This window comes from Plecotus auritus (genome assembly GCF_963455305.1).
Source record: "Plecotus auritus genome assembly, chromosome: 10".
NCBI lineage: Eukaryota > Metazoa > Chordata > Mammalia > Chiroptera > Vespertilionidae > Plecotus > Plecotus auritus.
In genome coordinates this window covers 15,033,071-15,051,483 of record NC_137785.1, presented here as the reverse complement: position 1 = coordinate 15,051,483, position 18,413 = coordinate 15,033,071, and the positions used below count along the sequence as shown (strand labels likewise).

Sequence of the window (18,413 nt, the reverse complement as noted above, 5' to 3'; positions counted from 1 at the left end):
CGGGAGTCCACCGGGAATGGCAGTGGGTGGCAGCTCCAAGAGGCTGGGTGGCTACTGGACACCCACGAGGGAATAGGAGTTTGGAGGTGGCAGAGGGCAGGGCAGCCTGGGCAGGGAATGGCATGTGCAAAGGCACAGAGGCAGGCCAGGGAATGCAGCACTCACACTCAGCGTGTGGCCTGGGGCGGGCAGGCCAAGTAGGGCCCAGTGCCTGTCCTGAACTCTACAGGGGCAGAGGGGCCTCGTTTAAACCCATCTGGGTCTCACCCCAGCGTGGTTGGCAGCTCTGCGGTGGAGGGACTTACACACTGGGCAGCAGGTGGCAGAGCCCGAGTAATCCAGGTGCATGATGCTGCAGATGTTATGGATGCAAGTGGGGGAGGTGCAGGGCAGAGGCCACTGTCCTGGGTATGACTAGTGTCTGCCAGGCATGTGAAGTGTGTACAGTGTGTGTGTGTGTGTTGGGGGGGGGGGGGCGGGAATAAGGGTGTCTGGCCTGCTCCCCACCTGCATCCATTCCCTCTCGGCCACCTGCCCTCTGGGCACCCCTGGCCCCACTCCCCAGGGAGAGGTCCATGCTGTGGGCCCCACTAGGCAGAGGGCAGCCCCACACATGTGGACGCTGGTGGGGTTGCTATAGCCAGGGCCACCCTCCCATAACAGATGCGCAAGCTCCAGTACTCAGGCCTGGGGGAGAATGGGGCCCCAGAAAGGCAGGTGATGAGGGGCAGGGAGCCAACACGGGGTGCTCTGGCCCCCTCCTGCCACAGGCCCTGTGACAGTCACTTTACAGACGCCCCATCCCCCCAGAGCTCAGAGAGTGACCCCCGTCATCCACTTGAACTTGTCTCCACGCCCGGAACCTTTATTGAGCACCTGCAGAGTGAGTGATGTGTCCGATGGGACCTCGCCACACCAGGCCCAAGGGCGGCTGGGACCACCCTGCCCCGGGATGCCCCCACCTCCCCATGACATCCATTTTTTGAGCACGTGTGATGCCTGAAGTGGCTGGATCCCCTGCCATGCTCATCACCCCCAGAGTCCGAGATTCCCCAGCAGCAGCCCAGGGTCCCTGGGCCGGGGTGGCTGAGACTCAATGGGGCCGAGGCCCGGGGCTCAGGATCTCTGGATCACCACCTGGAACTTACCTGGAAAAGAATGACTGGCTTTAGCCTGAGGCAGGATCTGAGGGGAGAGGCAGAAAGCATCTGAACCGCTCAGGCCCTGTGCCAACGGAATGGGTGGCCTCACTATGCACAGTGGGCGACGCTCCTGCCCACCTGGCCTGCATCCCAGGGCTATGTGTGACTGGGGCATGAAAGTCAAGCATGCAGGGAAGGGCCTGGCACAGGCTTTTGTGGCATGTACTGCCCAGGCCCTAACCACGTGGGCCCCAGGTCCCTGCCATGGATGGGCCTGGGAGCCTGACAGAGGGAAAAACACCTTGGGGAGGGAGGACAGAGGGTGGGTGCCTGGCATGTAACTTAAGCTCCTGGGATCTCAAATTTCCCACCTAAACACTGGGCTCAGTGGCCTGGCCTACGGGAGTAGGGACAGGGGAGCTCTGGAGCCCCTGCCACACTCAGGGATGGCAGAGGTCCCCCCACTCCCACGACTCACAGGCTGGCAGGGCTGCCACGGAGGCGGTAACCAGGCTCTTGATGCCCAGGGTGCTGAGGGTGCCGCACAGGAGGCCGCAGGTGAAGGCCAGGAACTGGGGGGCGGGGGGGGCGTGCACAGGTCACTATGGGAAAAGGGAAGGCCAACACCCAGGACCAGGGCCGGGATGGGCTTCGGGCTTCACAGTGGGGTCAACCCTTTGACCTGGGGAGAGGCCTCCCTTGGGGTGGGGGATGGGTAAGTAGGAGAAGTGAACTGGGGGTGTGTCCCAGCACCCCCTTACCTTGGGTGCTTCCTCCAGATACTGCAGGCCTGAGCCCATCCGGACGAGCAGGGGAAAGCTGCTGTCCTGTAGGACGTAGGTGCCCTGAGGACAGAGGAGAGGCTGTGGGCTCAGGCAGTGCTGTGCATTTGCAGTGGGGGGAGGGGAGCCAGGACCCTGGCCAGTGTGTCTCACTGGTTAGCATCATCCCCTGCACCGAAAGGTCAATTCAGGGCACATACCTAAACCCCAGCCCCGAGTTAATTGGGGCCCATTCGGGAGGCAACTGATTGATGTTTCTCTCTCTCCCTTCCCCTCTCTCTAAAAAGCAATGAAAATGTCCTCGGGTGAGATTGAAAACATACACAACATGGCAGTCACAGCCCGTCCTTCAGACTGCAGTGGAGCCCACAGGCTTCCGGGCCTGGTCACCGGGGGTGCTGGCCCTGTCCCTCTGGCCGTGTGACTCCGGGGTTGTGGTGAGAAGCTGCAGACCCGGCCTGAGCAGTGGCCAGCAGGGTGGACGACTAAGGGGAACTCAGACCAGGTTAAGACAGGCAGTGCCAGCCACGAGGCCCCTGCCAGCTCTGGGGCCCCATCCTGGAGGCGCACAGAAACTGGCAAGAGCTTCGGCGCCCCACTGCAGCCTCCCCAAGGAGGGTGGGGGCTGCCCAGGGGTAAGCCCGGCCCCTGCCTCCTGGCATAGGGTCCCCTTCAGGAGCTGCGGTTTCCCCTCAGCCTGCAGCCAGGAAGCCGGGCGCTGGGCGGGCACTCACCTGGTGATTGGTGCGGAGGCTGTCCATCTGCTTCTGGAACACGGCCCCCCACAGGTCTTTGCACAGGAACTTGAGGACGTCCAGCTCCTCCCTGAAGGCCAGCATCTCCCGAGGCAGCCTGGGGGGCGGCGGCAGACACCGAGTCAGGCATGGCCAGGGTTGGGGAGCCCAGGGCGTGTGTGGGGGGCAACCAGGCTGGGTTCCTGTGGGGAACAATGCAACCCGCTGCCTCGGGTCCCGCTGGGGTGGGGAAGCGCAGGAGATGCCAACTCTCACCTCTCACCCAGGGCTTGGCCCACGCGGAAGCCCATCCCCTCCAGGACCAACAGGCTCGTCTTCTGTCCCTAGAAGACCAAGGAGGAGAGGCTCAGGGGAGCCACCCGGTGAGGCGGCTGCAAGGAGCCCAGCCATCTCTCCAGTTCGGCGCTGCCGGGCCAGGGCGGGCTCAGGCCTGCGGAAGGGCAGGCTGGCTTTGCCCCTCTGCAGACCCCATCACCCCACAGGGCCAGCTCCCCCTTGCTCCAGAAAAAATGGGGGTATTCCCCACACTCAGCTTTACCCCTGCTAGTCAACTCTTCCGAGAGCACCTGTCCCTGTAAGCACAGCTCCCTGATCACCCAGAAGCTGAAGGTGACCTGTCCGAGGGCTCCAGAGGCATGGCCCTGGTCTGGCCAGCAGGGGGCTGCAAGAGTCTCAAGAACCCAGAGGAGGACGCACAAGCTGGGGAGGGAGCTGTTCCCTTGAGTGCCGGGGGAAGGCAGGGCAGCAGAGTGGTATTGTGGAGGGCAGGCCAGGGTCTCCCAGTGGGAGAGGCCAAGGCATGGGGAGGGGAACGGCATGGCGGGTGAGCCCATTTGTCATTTTCATTTGGGGTGACCTGGAGAGAGCTGAAGGTGCTGTCGACATAAAAACCGCCCAAACCTGTAGTGGATTTTTATGTGTTTATTTGAGCCAAACTGCTAATTGCCAGGAAGCAAAATCTCAACAAACCGAGAAAATGCTCCAGAGAATGACAGTTCCGAAGCTTACCTTCCACATTAGAATCAAAGGAGGAGGCCTCAGGAGGGTTACAGGAAATCAATCTGTGGGTGGTAGATTTAGGGGGCAGAGGAAGTAAGGGGGGAGAGTGGCATCTCTGGGACTGGATGAAAAGTAAAACAGAGACACATCCTCTTGTACATTCATGGGTACAGGATAGTAACAACGAGCATTTATAGCACACACAGATGGTATGCAGGAGCGAGATGACAGTGACAGGTCCGTGGTCTCTGCCCGGGTGGGTGGGCCCGGAGGGGTCTGAAAAAGGAGATTTCTCTGACATTTCAAAGGTATGTTACCTTAGATGCAAAAAGACAACAGACAGGCTCACTTAAGGTAACTTTTGTCAAGGACTCCAGGCCCGGGATGTGACTAGCAGCTGTGACTCACTTTAGTTAGGAAATTGTATGTTCAGACCATCTCCCCTGAGCGTTTCAGGTTTAGTGTGTGGCCCTTTTTTCGTTCAGAGGGCGGTCCAGGTTGGGGCATCAGCAATAGCACTCAGCCTACGGTGGGAGGCTGAGGTGAGAACCCTGGGGGGCGGCAGCTGGCTCCTCAGGAGGCTGCAGTGCCCAGACCTGAGCCGCTTCCCCTCTACCCCAACCCCCCCGCCCCCCGCCGCTATCACGGAGCCCCTGCGTGGTGAATGGGTTTTTCTGCTTAGATCCAGCCTAAGATGACGTCCGGGCCTCCTCAGCAGGCTTCACACCGCCTTCTGGGACCAGCCATGCCTCCGCCACCTCCACCCCCATGACACGCTTCCACTCACTGTTCCCTCTGCCGGACTGCTGCAAGACTTGTCATGGTCTCTCCCAGGGTAGGTGTGCGATCCCGCCCTGCCACTCTGCACTGTCACTGAGTGGGGACACAGCCCTGTAAGGATGGGGACCAGGCCAACCCTCAGCAGCCAACACAGGCCTTGGCACCTGGGAGGGAGCTGCTTAAGAAACAGATGCTGAACAGGGTGAAGGGGCGGGGTTTGCGCATATACCACGTGCAGGTCCTTTGTACAAACCCTCCCGCTTAATTTTAACAACCCCATAAGGGAGGCTATTTCACACCCGAAAACAGGCTCAGAGGGGAGAGGGGAACCCTGCCTTGGATCTTTCAAACCTGAGCAATCTGTCTCCTAAGCCAAGGTGGCCAGATGGTTGGGTGGCCGGGACGCCACAGCTGACCTGGCCCCAGTGTGGTGGGAAGGGCCAAGCAGAGGTCACCTGAATTTCCAAGCCAGGTGCCCTCTCCTCGGCCAGGCCACTGGGCACCCAGGCCCTTCTCTGCTCCACCCGTGGGAACAGGGCCTGGGTGACGACACAGCTTCCTGTGGGGCTGTGGGAGGGGTCTGATGACTAAAGGGAGATAAGCTGGGCCTGTGAGAGACACTGAGCGCGAGGGGGACAGGTACCCAGTGAGGATCAGCCCCTAACACGTACCAGCGGTGGGACTGGGCAGTGGCTAAATGCCCTGTGCCTGGGCTTCCTCATATACAAAAGGAGGACAGTGTTAACAGTGCGCTTCCCGGGGTCCTTCTGGGATTCAAGGAGCCGGAAAACTGAGCACTCCAAGCTGGGCTCAGGAAGTGTTGCCACCATTGTCAGCCACTGGCCTGCGCCTGTCAACTTGGGGCGCCCTAGCTGTTGGGGGATGAGGCCCTTGGCTGCAGGAAAACCCCACGGAGGGGCTCTGTTCTGGGGGGGTAATGTACCTCAGCACCTAGAATGCTGCCCAACCCCATGCCTCTCCCTTCTAGAAGTGAGCTCCTGGAGGAGGCAGGGGCTGGGCTCCACACTGACTGAGCGCATATGTGCTCCTGAGGACTCGCCAGCGTGACAGGGGAGAACCCAGGACTCCCTGGTTTTGAGGGTATGTGCAAAGGCAAGAAAAAGCAAGGAGAATGTAGCTTAGGCCACTGTTTGTTTGTGTATATATGTCTATAATAATAAAAGCATAATATGCTAATTAGACCGGACAGCCAAAACGACCTTCCGGACATCATTCCGACATCCTTCCAGACAAACCCGCTGCGGCAGGGGCCGAGACAGAGGCAGTTAGGGGCGATCAGGCAGGCAGGCGAGCGGTTAGGGGCGATCAGGCAGGCAGGTGAGCGGTTAGGGGCGATCAGGCAGGCAGGCGAGTGTTAGGGACAATCAGGTAGGCAGGCAGGCGAGCAGTTAGGAGCCAGTGGTCCCGGAATGCGAGAGGGGCAGGCCGGGCTGAGGGGACCCCCCTCCTTGCACAAATTTCATGCACCGGGCCTCCTCTAGTGTGTGTGTGTGTGTGTGTGTGTGTGTGTGTGTGTGTGTTTATATATATATTTCATTCAGAGAGAAAAGGAGAGGGAGAGGGAGAGAGAGATAGAAGCATCAATGATGAGAGAGAATCATTGATCAGCTGCCTCTTGCACGCACACTACTGGGGATCTAAGCTGCAACCTAGGCATGTGCCCGGGAATCGAACTGTGACCTCCTGGTTCATAGGTCGAGGAACCACCACTGAACCACATCAGCTGGGCTTACACCACTATTAACAAGGGACAGTGATGGGAAGTGGGGAAGGGGGGCCCCTGTGGACCAGGATGAGGAGGGTGCGTTTTTGCCTGTGTGACAAATGTTGCCTGAACGGTCCTGATGCAGGACAGATGGGGGATGACACAGACAACCCCTGCCCCAACAGAACGGCGTCCTAGCGGGAGCATGCAAGAACTTTTACAAGCACCGGGCGGTGCCTGGGGAGTCATGCCTGCCCTGAGTCTGAGATCTGAAGGAAGAGTAAAACAAGGGAGGGAGCGGGTGGGACACAGCCAGGACAGCGGCCCTGAGAGGGGACAGCCAGAGTCAGCAGGGTCCTCAGCCAGGCTGAGGGGCATCCGGAAAGGTTTCCACGAGTTTGTTTCCCTTCAGTGAGCTTCAACGCCCGGGTTTGGATCCCAGCTCCGCCACTTACTGAACGCACGATTTTGGGCAAGCTATTTCATGGCCCCGTGCCTCAATTCCCCCAGTGAAGTGGGGCTGATGATAGTCCCTATGCACCGCAGTGTTCTGACAGCTCTATCCCTAGCTGCTGTTATTGTTGGCCTTGGGCCAATTGAGTATCTGCTAAACTGAAGTCCCGGGCTTGTTGGGACCTGGGGGATAATGAGAGAGGGAGGGAGAAAAGTGGGGAGGGAAGGGCTGAGGATGAGCAGGTGACAGGGGAAGAGGGGGTGGAGGTGGAAGGAAGCAGAAGCCGGTTCACCTGCTTTTATCACAGCCTGTCCCAGACTCTGTTCTGCTCCTGTCCCTGCAAAGGCTCTTCAGAGATTAGGGGTTTATCATTATTCCCAGGGAGGACAGGCAGACTCTCCCATTCACCAAATCTTCTGGAACCCACCCAGAGCCAGTGCGTGTCTGGGCTCCCACGCCTGCTCAGCTGAGTTTACACAATAGCCCCCTGAGAGGAAATGGGATAATCAGGAACAGAGGGGAACCCCTCAGCACGGCCTTATCAGTGTCGCACTAATGCAGCCACCACACAGCACGGGTACTAGGCGGAAGGGACAATCAGACAAAGGGAAGTTCTTGGAAATGAGAAAGATGGTAGCCAAAATAAACATCTGTTAGCACAGGAGCTAAAAAATGACAAATTTGTGAGGCAGATAAAGCCACCCGATTGTCCAGAAAAAACCTGAGGCAGGAAAAATAGGAGCAAAGCTGTAAGACATGTGGAAGAGATCCAGAAAGTCTAAAATTCCTCCGAGTGGTAAAAAGACATGGGTAGAGCAATGTGGGAGAAGAAGTAATCAAAGAGAGCCCAGGCCGGATGGCTCAGTTGGCTGGAGCATCATCCCATACACCAAAAGGTTGCAGGTTCAATTCCTGTTCAGGGCATGTGTGGGAGGCAACCAATCAATGTTTCTCTCACGTTGATATTTGTCTCTCTCCATTACTCTCTTAAAAAAAAAATCCTCGGTGAGGATTAAGAACAAGAAGAAAGAAAGGAATCAAAGAGAGAAGAGAGAAGAGAAAGATGTGCTGAGCTGAAGGAAGATGCAAGCGTTCACTCTGAGAAGGGCCACGGAGCTCCAAGCAGCACACACAGAAGACAGCGAACCAAACCCCCTCCCAGCCCATCCTGAGCGCTTGACTTGGAGGACAGCCAGGAGAACATTCGGAATGAAGCAGGGGAGTTGGGTGGGGGCTATGTGCCTGGCTGCTTCCTGTCCTGGCTGCTTCCTGTGTCCTCACCTGCGGGCCCCTCATTATTTGTGAGGTTCGGCCCCCAGCTGCGGAGCCACTCTGTGCAGGCCCAGGCAGAGGACCAGGGAAGAGCAGCCCGGGTTCCTGTCTAAACAAAAGCACAGGGAGAATGGACAAGTTCTCAGCCTCTTCAAGGTGACTGGCCCCAGACGGCCCAAAAGAAGTATGGAGTAGACAAGTGTGTAAGAATGAGTGAGGGGGAGAGTACACCTCCCATCCGGTTATCCTGGGCTCTCCCCCGTCTCAATCCCGACATCTCCCCCTACACTCCCAGAGCTCACCCCTGCCACTGGCAGGCCCTCACCTCTGCTCTGGGCTCCTGCAGCAGCAGCAGCCCGTCCTGCCCAGGCTCTATCCAATCTCATTCATGTAGCCAGGGAGGTCTTCCTAAAACAATCTGAGCCCAGCACACCTCTGCGTAAACTTTCTATGGCTCCTGTTCCGCCAGGACAGAGCCCCAGTCCCCATGGGGCTCACAGAGACCCCGCAGCTGGCTCCCCATCTCAGATGCACTTCGCTCCCTAAAGGGCTCTGCCAGGAGCCCAGCAACCAGCTGGTTTTCCAGGCTGTGGCCCGGAACAGGGACAAGGGGCCAGCATGGGCACTCACTGGGCCTGGGTGGATGAAGGCCTGGCAAACAGGGCTGTTCCTGGCCACCTGCCAGCCTCACAGTGGTAGGTGACAGCTCATTACCTAAGTACACAGGAGTGCACTCCTTTGCCCAGGGCTCCCCTTATCTTCAAAGCTTCTGAGGTGGAGAAACCACAGCCTCCTCCTCCCTGAGTTCCCCGCCCACCCCCCACCCCCCCATGAGAACAAAGGCCCTTTGACCTGGGTCCTCTGGCCAGTCTTCCACTCTACTTGTAACCAGGCAGGAGAAACCATTTAACAGCAACAAATAACCAGGCAGGATATGGTGATTGGGTGTCTGTGCTGTGGGGACACAGGTGAATGAGCCACCATCCCTGTCCTCAAGTAGCTGGTGAATGGGCAGACCAGATGCCACAGACAAGTTTTGGAGCCAGATGCTTGAGCCCTGCTTTTGCCTCTGATCACGGCCGCGTGTCCTTGAGAAAGGCCCTCCTCCCTAAAGTGGGATGAGAATGTCCACCCGAACGACTGTCCTGAGGACTGAGTCCGATAAAGTATGGTGCTGGGGATGCTGTAAGGACCCAAGAAACAGGAGGCCTGCATTTGGCTCAGACGCGACACTTGAGGAACCAGAGAAGGAACAGAGAAAGGGAGGCCAGGAGTGAAAGAGGACGGAGAAAACATAGCAGTTTCCCATGACAGGCCCCTGAAAAATGGGGCTAAGGTCGCAGGGATATGGGGACACTGCCAGAGTTCTCACCCCTGGCCAACCCTGGAACCACCTGCGAGCTCCCCGAGGCCTGCCACCCAGGCCACCTCAGTTCTGCTCTGTGTGGGACCCCAGCATTCCAGGGGCAGTGGGCAGAGGACCACTGGTTCTCGGGCACTCGGAAAGCCCTGTGGGGAGCAAACCTGAGCAACCCCGTGTGTCCCACACTTGCTTGGCCACTTCTAAAAACCCATTAAGGTCCTCCGGGAGCGTGTCAGGGAGGACACACTGGGAAATGAAGACCAGGGTTTACAGCACAGTCTCTGGAGGCGGGAGGCCTAGTTCCATTCCCGACTCTGCCAGTTGAGAGCAAGCATTCTGCCCCTGCCGACCTCTGGGCGTTGTTAGGAGGATCACATGGGAAACACTGGTAAGTGCAGTTTTTGCTCACACTACCAAGTGAATCCCGGTCCCCACCCCACCCTCCTCAGCACAGGGGCTGTACCCAGTTCCCCAACAAACCCATGCAGAGGCCCTACTGTGTGGTGAGCAGCACAGATCTGGTTCCAGCCCACACAACATACTCTGGTGTAGGAGATGGATGTGAATCAAAGGGCCATAGAGATACATAATTCACATATAAACTTATGGAGGAGGAGGAGGGCTGCCAAAGGAAAACTGGGGCGGGGGCTGCGAGAATGCAACAAGGATACCTGACTTCTGGGGACTCAGGGTTGGCTTCTCTGAGGAGGGGCCATTTGGGCCAAGACTGGAAGGATTAATAGGTGTGAACACAGTGAAGCTATGACAGGTGAAATGAGCTGGGAGATGAAGGAGAAGGCTGGGACAAGCAGGAAGAAGCGGGAACCTGGACTAAAGTAGGAGAGGGGACAGATGTGAAACATTTAGACAACAGAATGGGCAGGGCCTGGTTGGCCGAAGGTGATGGAGAAACGGCAGATGTCAGGGACTACTGAGTTTAGTTTCTGGCTTGAAAGTCAGGATGGATGGGGCTGCTGAGACAGTGCAACGCCCCCCCGCTCCATCCCCAACACACAGGCCAATGCAGACTCCTTTTCCCGTGCTTTACGTTCCGCATAGCATCTTCCTAATGTACTATATACTTGACTCACTTATCTTATTTGTCTGTCTCCCCCACTGCAACATGAGCTCCAGGAGGGCAAGGACTTTTATATGGTTCACTGAGTTATTCCCAGAGCTGACATCAGGGCCTGGCACCCCGCAGGTTTTAGTTAATGTTTGTTGAATGAATGAACTCTGAAGAAAATACACTGAGTGGCCAGGTTATTATGATCTCTGAACGCATAATAATCTGGCCACTCAGTATATATACTGGAGGCCCAGTGCATGAATTTGTGCATGGGTGGGGTCTGGCCAGCCTGGCCAGGGGGAGGGGACATGGGCAGTTGGCCAGCCTGCCTGCTGGTCGGACTCCTGGTCGAGGGGACAATTTGCATATTAGCCTTTTATTATATAGGAAGGTTATTATGATCTCTGAACACATAATAATCTGGCCACTCAGTGTAGGTTGACATCATAACATCCAACACCCTTCTTAGGGCTTCTAAATTGGGAAGAAAACCTAGGCCAATAAAAATATCCTATAGCCCTAGCCGGTTTGGCTCAGTGAATAGAGCGTCAGCCTGTGGACCGAAGGGTCCCAGGTTCAATTCCGGTCAAGGGCACATACCTCAGTTGCAGGCTCCTCCCTAGCCCCAGGCCCTGGTCAGGGCACACATGTACAGGAGGCAGCCAATCAAAGTGTTTCTCTCACATCAATATTTCCCTCTGTCTTTCCCTCTCTCTTCTACTCTCTCTGGAAATCAATGGAAAAAATATCCTCAGGTAAGGATAAAAAAAAAAAGTCTTACATATACAAGATGACGATCATAATAAGAATATTAATAAAAAAAGTGAGCCCAGCCCCCATGTATTAAGCACACTCTCCTCCACCCTTTCTTCTTAATAACAGACTTTGCAGCAATAACTCCCATCTTTGGAGGGCTGATTATGTGTTGTTGTTTCTTAAATATAGTTTATTGATATTTTTTTTAATATATTTTATTTTTTACAGAGAGGAAGGAAGAGGGATAGAGAGTTAGAAACATCTATGAGAGAGAAACATCGATCAGCTGCCTCCTGCACACCTCCCACTGGGGATGTGCCCGCAACCAAGGTACATGCCCTTGACCGGAATCGAACCTGGGACCCTTCAGTCCGCAGGCCGACGCTCTATCCACTGAGCCAAACCGGTTTTGGCAGTTTATTGATTTTTTACAGAGAGGAAGGGAGAGGGAGAGTTAGAAACATCAATCAGCTGCCTCCTGCACACTCCCTACTGGGTAATGTGCCTGCAACCAAGGTACGTGCCCTTGACCGGAATCGAACCTGGGACCCTTGAGTCCACAGGCCGACGCTCTATCCACTGAGCCAAACCAGTTAGGGCCTGATTATGTTTTAGACATTGCACTAAGAGCTTTAAAGTTTGAGCTTGCCTGTAATTCATAATGACCAGCTTCCAAAATGCTGAGCATGCTCCTACCGCCGGGCTTTGCACCTGTTCCAGACATGCTTTTCCCCCATTTATCCCTGGGCCTTGCTTCCTCCCTTGGTCAGAAACGCTCTCCTCTACAATCGACCACGCCATACCTTTTCTTTCCCTGATTTTACTTAGGTTTTCCTTATAGAAATTTTTACTAGTTCTCCATAGAACTTTTATTTATTGTTTGTTTGACAACCCTACTAAAATGTAAGCTTCATAACAAAAATAAAAAGTGTATAAAAAATAAAAACTGCCCTGACTGGTTTGGCTCAGTGGATAGAGCGTCGGCCTGCGGACTGAAGGGTCCCGGGTTCGATTCCGGTCAAGGGCATGTACCTTGGTTGTGGGCACATCCCCAGTGGGAGGTGTGCAGGAGGCAGCTGATCGATGTTTCTCTCTCATCGATGTTTCTGACTCTCTATCCCTCTCCCTTCCTCTCTGTAAAAAATCAATAAAATATATTTAAAAAAATAAAAACTATAAGCTTCTCAAGGACACTGAAACAGTGCCTGGAACATAAAGACGTTCAATAAGTGTTTGTTAAATTAATAAATGTCCCACTCTGAGACTTAGGTGGTTATGATGCCCATTTTATAAAGGAAGAAACTGAGGCACAAAGACATTGACTCACTGACTCTCACACCTAATGAGTGTCGCAGGGATCCAACCCAGAAGTCCTCAGAACACATCCAATATAGTAATCATTATAATTACTGCCCACTTATTCAGTGCCAGGATTTGAGCTCAGAGCTTTACCCCGAGCTGTCTCGCTCAATCCTACAAGGAACCCGCGAGGCCCGCCCGGCTGGGACCCCCCAGAGTACAGAGGAGGAAGCCAGCGCCCTAGGTCGCCCAGCGGGGCGGGGCGGGGGCGGGGCCAGAATTCGACCCGGGCCGCCGCCACGCCCTTGCGCCCCCCGGGACCTCTAGCCCACTTTCCCGCCGCGACCTGCGCTCACCCCGGGGCCGGGGTCGAGGTCGGAGTCGTGCGCCCAGAGCTCCGCCACCATCTCCGTGTGTAGAAGCTCGAACAGAACTGCGTCCACCATTCGTCGGCCTCGCGCGCTACCTACCGCCTAGCGCTTCGTGCTCTCATTGGCCCGGCTGAGGTAGCTCCGCCTCCTGCTGCGGGACGCGAGCCCGCCCACTCACGCTCCCACGGTGCTCCCGGGTAGCTCCGCCTTCCCCCTCCTCACACGCGGTGCGCGCGTGAACTTGGGAGACCGCCTTCTCCGTTTCTGAGGACAGTTTGCTGCCTGGTCGGCCCACGTGATTGGTTAAGGCCCGCCCAACGTGATGCCCTATTGGTTGGGGCTGCCACTCCTCCCGCCGTACCGACGCCGCACTTCCGCTGGGTAGCGCATCCCGCAGGCTCCGAGCTTCCTCCACCCGGTAAGGTCTTCAGAGATAGCGCAGACCTCCGCCCCGCTAGTCAGTGCACCCTTCCGAGTGCAGCTGGGCTGTCTGTCACTCCTGTGACACCGGCACAGGTCCCTGAGCAGTTCCTGGAGCCGTGTACTTCCGGATGTGGCCTCTGCTAGGAGGCAAAATCGGAAAGAGCCCAGTTTGGAACTCTGAGAGCTGCGGCCTCAGAGACTTGATCGAGCTGGTCCTCGGTTTCCCTATCAGTACATTGAAGAGGTTGGAGTCCAGTAGCCCCGACATCGCTGGCAGTGATGATGAGTCCCTTTTACAGAAGAGGAAAATGAGGCCCAGGCCTGGGACATGATGGCCCCAAATCACTAGGATAGTGGAGGGGCTGGGAATCCAGAAAATGCACCTTTTAACCACCGCCGGGCGCCCGCCTCTCACGCCGTCCCTCCGCTCCTCTTCTCCCTAGCTCGGCGCCATGGCGTCTCAGGGTCCTCGGCGGAGGCCGCCGCGAAGGCCCGAGACGGTGGTGCGGGGAGAGGCGGCGGAGACCGATTCGGAGCTCTCTGCGTCCTCGTCGGAGGAGGAGGAGCTCTACCTCGGACCCTGGGGCCCGACGCGCGGCCGCCCCACCGGGCTGCGGGTGGCCGGGGAAGCCGCGGAGACTGACTCTGACCCGGAGCCGGAACCGACGGCCGCGCCGAGGGACCTGCCTCCGCTCGTGGTGCAGCGGGAGACGGCCGGGGAGGCCTGGGGTACGGAGGAGGCCCCGGCGCCCGCCCCCGCGCGCTCGCTGCTGCAGCTCCGACTGGCCGAGAGCCAGGCGCGTCTGGACCACGACGTAGCGGCCGCTGTGAGCGGCGTGTACCGCCGCGCTGGCCGCGACGTGGCCGCCCTGGCTAGTAGGCTGGCGGCCGCCCAGGCGGCAGGGTTGGCGGCCGCCCACAGCGTGCGCCTGGCGCGGGGAGACCTCTGCGCGCTGGCCGAGCGCCTGGACATCGTGGCCACCTGCTGCCTGCTGCCTGACATCCGCGGCGTGCCCGGGACCGAGCCCGAGCAAGACCCAGGACCGCGGGCCTAGCCTTGAGCCCACTCCCCGCCTGCCTCTGCGTCCTGGGGGATGAAGGGGGGCTTATGACCTGGCTCATACCCTATATAGCCCCCCTCCCATCTTGCTGTCATCCTCAGGGCCGACCCCACCCCCTGGATAACGTTGTGTGTGTGGGGGGGGGCGGGGGGGGTGATGGTGCTCAATCCCACCGCTTGTATCTGGTTCCTCCCGGTGGTCCTGGCCCTTCTCCCTGGTGCCTAGCCTGTATCTGAGGCTTGGCTCCAGCCCCTGGATAACTGGCCGCTCCTGGATCTGTCTCCATCTTGGGGGCTCACTGTGCCCACCCTTTCCTTGCGCTCTGCCTTTCTAAGTTTGGATTTTGCCCTCAGGAGCTTGATGCTGCTTCTTGCCAGAGGAGCGCCAGCATCTATTGATGGGGGCTGCCAATCTCCTCCCTCTACAGACACCGCACTTCCTCTGGGTTGCGCATCCTGCAGACTCCGAGCTTCCTGGCACTTTCCTTCACCCTCCTTGCTCTGCCTCCACTCCTAGCTACACTTCTGGAAGTTTGTCCCCCTGCGCTGGCCCTGGTTCCCTCTCCTAGTTTTAGCCCTTGCTCTGCCATCTCCCGGCTGCTTCTCCTGGGGCTTAGCTTCTCCCCTTTGGCCTGATCCATCTCCTGGGTCCAGTTTACCCTTTGGATTGGTTTTGCTTCATTTTTGCGTTTCCCATCCTGCTTATACCACCTGCCTGATCCTGGGCTCTGGAAACCTTATGGTTTGTCATCAGGCTCAAGATGGGGCCCCCTCCTCCCCACTCTCCAGGCTCAAGATGGCATCTCATCCAGACCCAAAAGCAGGTGGGTCCCCCACACTCTCCAAGCCAAGGTGGCACTTTGTGCCTGAGTGTGAGATACAAAATGGGCTTCCTCCTGACTCTCCTGGCAGACAGTGGCACCCCTCAGGCACCTCGGGTCCAATACAGACTGCCCAGAAGTTGGGTGCAGTATGATACCACTTTGCAGATAAGGACCACACACATGGTGTTAGTTTACTGTTGACCCCAGGATGCTAAGAGGACTTGGATTTCTGTTCCTTCTTCTGGCCCAGCCCTAGTCCCTCAGTCCCCACTCACATGTATTCCCCTCCCCAGTCTTTTATCCCAACCTAAAGCTGAGATCCGAGTCCCAGGATGGTGAAGTGTGGGAGAGCACTCTGGCAGATTCATTAAAAGGCAAAACATTGACTGAAATGGTCAGTTCCTCTTGTCTCCCCACTTAGGCTGGGGGTGGGTTGGTTAGCAATTTCTCTGAGAATGGGGGTCCCGAGAGAGATCCTGCCTGCCTGGCCTATTGAAGGTGAAGCTGCATCTGAAAATGAGGGCCCCTAGTTTGTTTTTTGCCTGGTTCTGCATTTATTTGTATTTTGTTAACATGCATTTAGTGGTCACCTGTTCTGTGTCTGTTCTGTCCTGGGCACGGGATGCAACAGCCAGTACAGACCCTCATTGAGCTCACAGCCCACTGGGAGAGACGGACATTAATAAAATATTCTCGTAAATAGACGGATAGTTTTAATAATTATGATTTACAGTTTTGATTTAACTTTTCTGGCACTGTGATTTGTGTCATAAAGAGGTACAGGAGTTTTCTGAGGGTGTAACAGATCTGGCTGACCTTGTTTGGGGAGACAGACGGGGAGGTCAGATGGCTTTGCTGAGGAAGCAATGAGTGAGTCTGAGTTGAACCCTGAAGCTATAAATAGGTGGAAGAGTGGGGTGGACAAGCGTTCCAGCAGGAAGAACAGTATTGCAGAATCCCTGAATCAGAAGGGAGCATGATCTATTTAAGTAACAGAAGGTGGCGACCAAGGGCCAGGAAATGGGCTCTGAGTAGGATGTGGGAAGAGGGCACATAAAGGTTTACAAGGGCAGCAAAACAGGAACCCACTGGTGGCAGTGGCCAGCCGCCCTGGGTGTTGACATTGCTGCTTTCGGGATGGCAGCTGTGCTCACCACTGTACCACCAACGCTTTTGTTTGTGGGAGAGGGAGCAACAGAATTGACTCAATATGTTCGGGGTGAATGTTTGAGTGCCCTGAGGTATTTCATGTCCCCAACTAGGTGTCAGTTGTTTGCACCCACTGAGTTTAGATCTAGAGGCTTTACGGCCTGTTCAGCTAGTGCCTTAAGGGGAATGAGGAGTCTATAAAGTCACCCTGCCTAATCCGGTTACTGAGTAAGAGGTCATGGATACCCTGAACAAGGTAAAGGCTACAAAGTCTGCACTTTAAGAACTTGGGACATATTGAGGGAGACTAGTAATGTCGCTGAGGCATGGGAATCCATGTTGTCTCCCTCTGAACATAAATGCAAAGAGAAGTTGCAAGTCAGGATGCAACGGGATGGAAAAGAAAGCTGAGCAGAAGCAATTACTGTAAACCAGTCTGTCAGCAGGAATTGCTATGAGCTCTCACTGCAGGGTGACGAGGAATTACAAAAGAGCTTACACATTGTGCAAGTCAGATTTGATTCTCTTCTGAATCAAACTTCCCTTCTGTTACAAGTAGGATTGAAGTGCTGCAGGGTGAGGAAGAAAAGGTAAGAACGGCTTGCTGTTGAGGAGTCTTACAGGTTTGATTCCTTGTTACCAAGAGGATGAATGAGATTAGAAAGGCACTAGAATTGGGCTACAGGTGAGAAAGGGTTTATTCCTTTTCCAGACACTGCGTATAAGTTCTGCACTCAGTAGTAATGCAACCCCATTTGCATATGAGCCCCAAAGACTAATCAGAACATATTTTAAGGTTCAGTCAGTCCTCTTCAGATTAATTTATATCCAGAAAGTAGGAAGTTTGAGGTTTGATCTGAGGGCAGGGACATAAAACACATCTTGGTGGTGTTTTTTATTACATTATGGTGACAAGGCTAAAAAGGGCCAATTTCAATGTAACCCTGATATTTGGGGGCTAGCAATTGGAATCCATGCCAGCAAGCTCAGTGTACATTCTTGATAACCTATAATTAACTCACTACCCCCTTCCCAGATACTGGTCTTGTAGAACCTGTTGCAGAGGCCATAAAACTGTGAACAGAGCACTGCCCCGGAGGGAGGGTTATTAAGGCTGGCACCAGGCCAAACCGTCAGATATGGCCTGGAGACCCCCAACACCTGGGGGCCTTCTTGCAAGGCCCGTGAAAAGGACCGGAAGCATAATCCATATTTGCGGGACAAAGACCACAGGGAGATACAAAGAAAAGCCCCCTGCATGTTTCTTCACTCAGATTTGGAAAGTTATTCCCTGAGGCCGCCGGCGTATTAAACAGAGTCCATCCTTTTCTTTAAAGCATCGCTTGGTTTTTCTTTGGTCTTCTGCAATAATGGTGGCATTGAATTCCCATATAAAATCTGCCTGAAAGTTTTGCAGGTGAGGAATCCGGAACTAGGAAGGCATGGGGGTTGAAAGAGGGCTAAGGCTATCAGAGTGGCCTGAGTTGAGGCAATAAAACAGGTTGCCCAGAGATTCCCGACAGCTTGAATGGATTAGAGGCCGTGGGTAGAGACAAATCCTCTGGGCCGATTGTAGCAAAAGTTGCACCAATGTCAGGGGAGAAATCCAGTTCCTGGTCCTCTGTTTTAAGTGGCCAGAGCTGGGGTCTGCCTGGGGATGGAAGTCCTCAATGGGGAATTGCCCCTCAGAAGGGGAAAAAGAACCCCCTGAGGCCCAGGCTGGGTAGCTCAATTGGGTTAGAGCAGTGGTCGGCAAACTGCAGCTCTCGAGCCACATGCGGCTCTTTGGCCCCTTGAGTGTGGCTCTTCCACAAAATACCACGGCCTGGGCGAGTCTATTTTGAAGAAGTGGCGTTAGAAGAAGTTTAAGTTTAAAAAATTTGGCTCTCCAAAGAAATTTCAATCGTTGTACTGTTGATATTTGACTCTGTTGACTAATGAGTTTGCCGACCACTGGGTTAGAGCATTGTCCCCATAGCCCAAGGTTGTGGGTTCAATCCCCCGTCAGGGCACATATAAGAATCAACCAATGAATGCTCAAATAAGTGGAACAAGTCAGTGTTTCTCTCTATTCCCTTTCCTCTCTCTAAAATCAATCAGTAAAAATACATTTTAAAAAGGACCCTCTGGGGCCTCTGGGCTCTAGGGAGAGTGTCATTTGAGCTTTCCTTTGAAGAGCAGAGCAAAGT

The 18,413-nt window shown here is 55.5% G+C and overlaps 2 protein-coding genes across 2 annotated transcripts; one reads left to right on the top strand and one right to left on the bottom strand.

The window, feature by feature from the left end:
* Positions 1-834: 834 nt before the first annotated feature.
* On the bottom strand, positions 835-13,636 carry TRAPPC6A (trafficking protein particle complex subunit 6A). Its single transcript, XM_080643685.1, has 6 exons — positions 12,754-13,636; positions 2,935-3,002; positions 2,659-2,776; positions 1,904-1,987; positions 1,621-1,714; positions 835-1,148 (listed from the first exon to the last, which is right to left on the bottom strand). The coding sequence occupies exons 1-6, from the start codon at positions 12,841-12,843 to the stop codon at positions 1,117-1,119; spliced, it is 486 nt and encodes a 161-aa protein (XP_080499811.1). The 5' UTR covers positions 12,844-13,636; the 3' UTR covers positions 835-1,116.
* Positions 13,637-13,643: 7 nt separating this feature from the next.
* On the top strand, positions 13,644-15,780 carry BLOC1S3 (biogenesis of lysosomal organelles complex 1 subunit 3; the record flags this gene model as incomplete). The annotated part of the gene is made up of 1 exon (XM_080643684.1): positions 13,644-15,780. The coding sequence occupies one exon, from the start codon at positions 13,644-13,646 to the stop codon at positions 14,244-14,246; it is 603 nt and encodes a 200-aa protein (XP_080499810.1). The 3' UTR covers positions 14,247-15,780.
* Between the last annotated feature and the right edge of the window lie 2,633 nt (positions 15,781-18,413).

Bases quoted from the DNA above. Each gene is read 5' to 3' on its own strand.
- TRAPPC6A (XM_080643685.1), bottom strand. From the start codon at position 12,843: ATGGTGGACGCAGTTCTGTTCGAGCTTCTACACACGGAGATGGTGGCG. The intron at 2,777-2,934 runs GTGAGAGTTGGC...GCCGCCCCCCAG, and splicing joins GGCCAAGCCCTGGGTGAGAG to GCTGCCTCGGGAGATGCTGG. The intron at 1,149-1,620 runs GTGAGTCGTGGG...ATTCTTTTCCAG, and splicing joins CGTGGCAGCCCTGCCAGCCT to GTAAGTTCCAGGTGGTGATC.